Raw genomic sequence first — 2,819 nt, 5'->3', positions numbered from 1 at the left:
TAAATAAAACTCGAATGGGCCCCACCAGTGGTCCGTTAGACCCGTTGCAGGACCCACTGGCGGTCCCTTTCACGACTTGCTGGTGGTGGTGGTTACCGCCTGGCGGCTGGTGGCGGTGGTGGGTGACGATAAATAGCAAGTGGCCTAATATTTTATATTTATTTATTTTATTCCACACGTACAAGGCCACCATTCCTATATAAACCCCTCTATGACATTAAACCTCTTACACTACAATCTACTAGCAAGCCTTCTCATTGCAGCCATCTTATTCATATTATATCCTAACATATTGCTCTCTCATTAATAATCAAATTCAAAATCTTTATAATCTTTTTAACTGATTTTCCATCTGGGTATCAACAAGATCAAATCTTTTTTGAATATTAAGCAGTTTAACGACCCGGGTATTAACTAGAACTTGATCATCTTCATTGAAACTCTATCTTTTTTGAGGGGGTGTACAACATCATCAAGAAACCACTGAAGTTTCTAAGGAAAATGATAGTGAACAACGGATGCATTCTACGTAAATTATTTGCAATTCTTGAAAAGAAATTTTGTGTTGAAAAAAGTTTTTATTTCTGGATATTTCATATTTTTACTAGTTTTAAGCTAAAAGATTTCTAGGCCCAATTTGGGTTCATAAAAATTTCATGTACTGTTGTTCTAACTAGTTTTAGCAGCAAGTATTTTAGATTATACTAAAAACATTAGGGGAATAAATGGGAAGTGCATCATTACCACCAGGGTTCCGATTCCACCCCACAGACGAAGAATTGATCGGTTACTACTTAAAAAGAAAAGTTGAAGGATATGAAATCGAACTTGAAGTTATTCCGGTTGTTCAGTTATACAAGTTTGATCCATGGGACCTGCCTGGTAAGTTAGTTATTCTTGTTTCATCTTAATGAGTTTCTGAACTTGTATTAGAAATTGAGGTCTAGTTTATATAATCGTTTTTCGTGATTCACCTGAGTATCTGACCCGCTTTGCTAAATATATATATAATCTTTGTATTATAGAAAAATCATTTCTTCCAAAACATGATATGGAGTGGTTCTTTTTCTGTCCTCGAGACCGCAAATATCCAAATGGATCTCGCACAAATAGAGCAACAAATGCTGGTTACTGGAAAGCTACAGGAAAAGACCGAAAAGTTCTTAGCCAATCATCGGTTGTAGGTTACCGCAAGACCCTTGTCTTCTATCGTGGACGAGCCCCTTTTGGTGATCGCACGAGTTGGATCATGCATGAGTATCGGTTATGTGATGATGTTTCTCTAGGGACACCAAATTTTCAAGTAAAATTGTTACTTTTAAAGATTGATTAATGGTTAGAGCATTTAAGCTATGAAGTACTAATCACTTTGCACTTTTGCAGGGACCATTTGCATTGTGTCGTGTGATGAAAAAGGACAAGCAAAAAACAAAATATTTAAATAATAAACCGAGAACTAAGGATGTTGGAAACAGTTCGATTGATATGAAAAATGAACCAATATTGGGCAGTGAGAGTAATTTTTTGAGCCCTTTTACTTCTCCTAAACAGAAATCGCCTAATTCTAAAGAACCATCTTTAATTCTGGGTCCTAATGATCCTCCTACCTTTTGGGTCTCACCTGAATTTATTCTCGATTCTTCAAAGGTATTGATACAGAACACTAAATGATGATTAATTTGAAAACTAATTAATCTTCATGCTAATGCAGTAAAGGGGACAAGATGGAGAGGCAGGGCGGGTTGGAAAATAGTCAGAATGGGTTCAGTTCAGAACTGACCCATTTAAGTACTATTAGAACTGGGTCAAGATGACCCCCTAAGTTTTTGTACATTTTAAAAAATTCAATATAATTACTAAGCCAATGTAGTAAATGTAGTTATACAGGCCACTATTAATGATAATTTACATTATATTATATATTTAGTAATATTTTTATCATAATGTTTTTGAAATCTTTCAGCATTCAAACTTTAGACGATTTTTGACCCGTTTGACCCATTTATTTTAAGTTAACTCTTTTCCATTTAAGTTGACTCAACCCGTAAAGTTGACTCTTTGACCTTAAAGTTGACTCTTTGACCATAATTTAATGCGTTTATCTAAAGTTGACTCTATGACCCGTTTGACCCATTTGACCCCTTGCCGCATTATCATGATATATGCATTAAAGTTGCCACCTTTGATTACAGGAACAATCTGAAGGTGGACAACACTGGCGATTCAAGAATTTTAAGAAAAATGAGTTTCCAAAGCCAGTGACTCCATTGCAGACATACGACCCACCTGTGTTCTCACCATGTTCATCACACTCAAATTTTACAGAGGGAGATGATATAATTCAATTTGGATGCATGTCACCATATTCTGGATATGGAAGTTTGATGAGATTATTTGAAAATGAAGATAATATGCTTTACGAAAGTTATAATTGGACTAATCTCACAAATATCTAAATCTTATGAAAAATAAATCATAACAATTCGGACGAAGATATTCACCATAATCTTATGACAGTTTTTATATTTAAGGTTGGTTGGTCTTTATATCATTGTATGTGTTGGATACTGCTTTATGTTATTGTGTAGCATACTAAAAACAACACCCTAGCTTGTATCGTCTACATTTATGTTATTGTGCACCTAGTTTAAGTTCCTTGTAAGGAAGCCATATTACTATGATATAACGTTTTCAAATTGTGCACTTTCGTTTCAATGAATACATTGCACTGCAAGTTTTAATCGCCTATTAATCCAAGAAGACGAACACATTTGTGATTTGAATAGTTAAAACTAGCGCTAGAATTTTTTTTTTGAATG

General features: G+C 34.7%; 1 protein-coding gene across 1 annotated transcript; it reads left to right on the top strand.

Annotated features, from left to right (window-relative positions):
• Positions 1 to 315: 315 nt before the first annotated feature.
• Positions 316 to 2,509, top strand: LOC139848298 (NAC domain-containing protein 71-like). The gene is made up of 4 exons (XM_071838033.1): positions 316 to 882; positions 1,026 to 1,303; positions 1,384 to 1,647; positions 2,193 to 2,509. The coding sequence occupies exons 1-4, from the start codon at positions 726 to 728 to the stop codon at positions 2,454 to 2,456; spliced, it is 963 nt and encodes a 320-aa protein (XP_071694134.1). The 5' UTR covers positions 316 to 725; the 3' UTR covers positions 2,457 to 2,509.
• The last annotated feature ends 310 nt before the right edge of the window (positions 2,510 to 2,819 follow it).

The sequence above is a fragment of the Rutidosis leptorrhynchoides genome, chromosome 5 (assembly GCF_046630445.1).
Source record: "Rutidosis leptorrhynchoides isolate AG116_Rl617_1_P2 chromosome 5, CSIRO_AGI_Rlap_v1, whole genome shotgun sequence".
Taxonomy (NCBI): domain Eukaryota; kingdom Viridiplantae; phylum Streptophyta; class Magnoliopsida; order Asterales; family Asteraceae; genus Rutidosis; species Rutidosis leptorrhynchoides.
The sequence above is the reverse complement of the archived record's forward strand: the minus strand, read 5'-3'. Positions and strand labels throughout refer to the sequence as shown.

Bases quoted from the DNA above. Each gene is read 5' to 3' on its own strand.
- LOC139848298 (XM_071838033.1), top strand. From the start codon at position 726: ATGGGAAGTGCATCATTACCACCAGGGTTCCGATTCCACCCCACAGAC. The intron at 883-1,025 runs GTAAGTTAGTTA...TTTGTATTATAG, and splicing joins TGATCCATGGGACCTGCCTG to AAAAATCATTTCTTCCAAAA. The intron at 1,648-2,192 runs GTATTGATACAG...CTTTGATTACAG, and splicing joins TTATTCTCGATTCTTCAAAG to GAACAATCTGAAGGTGGACA.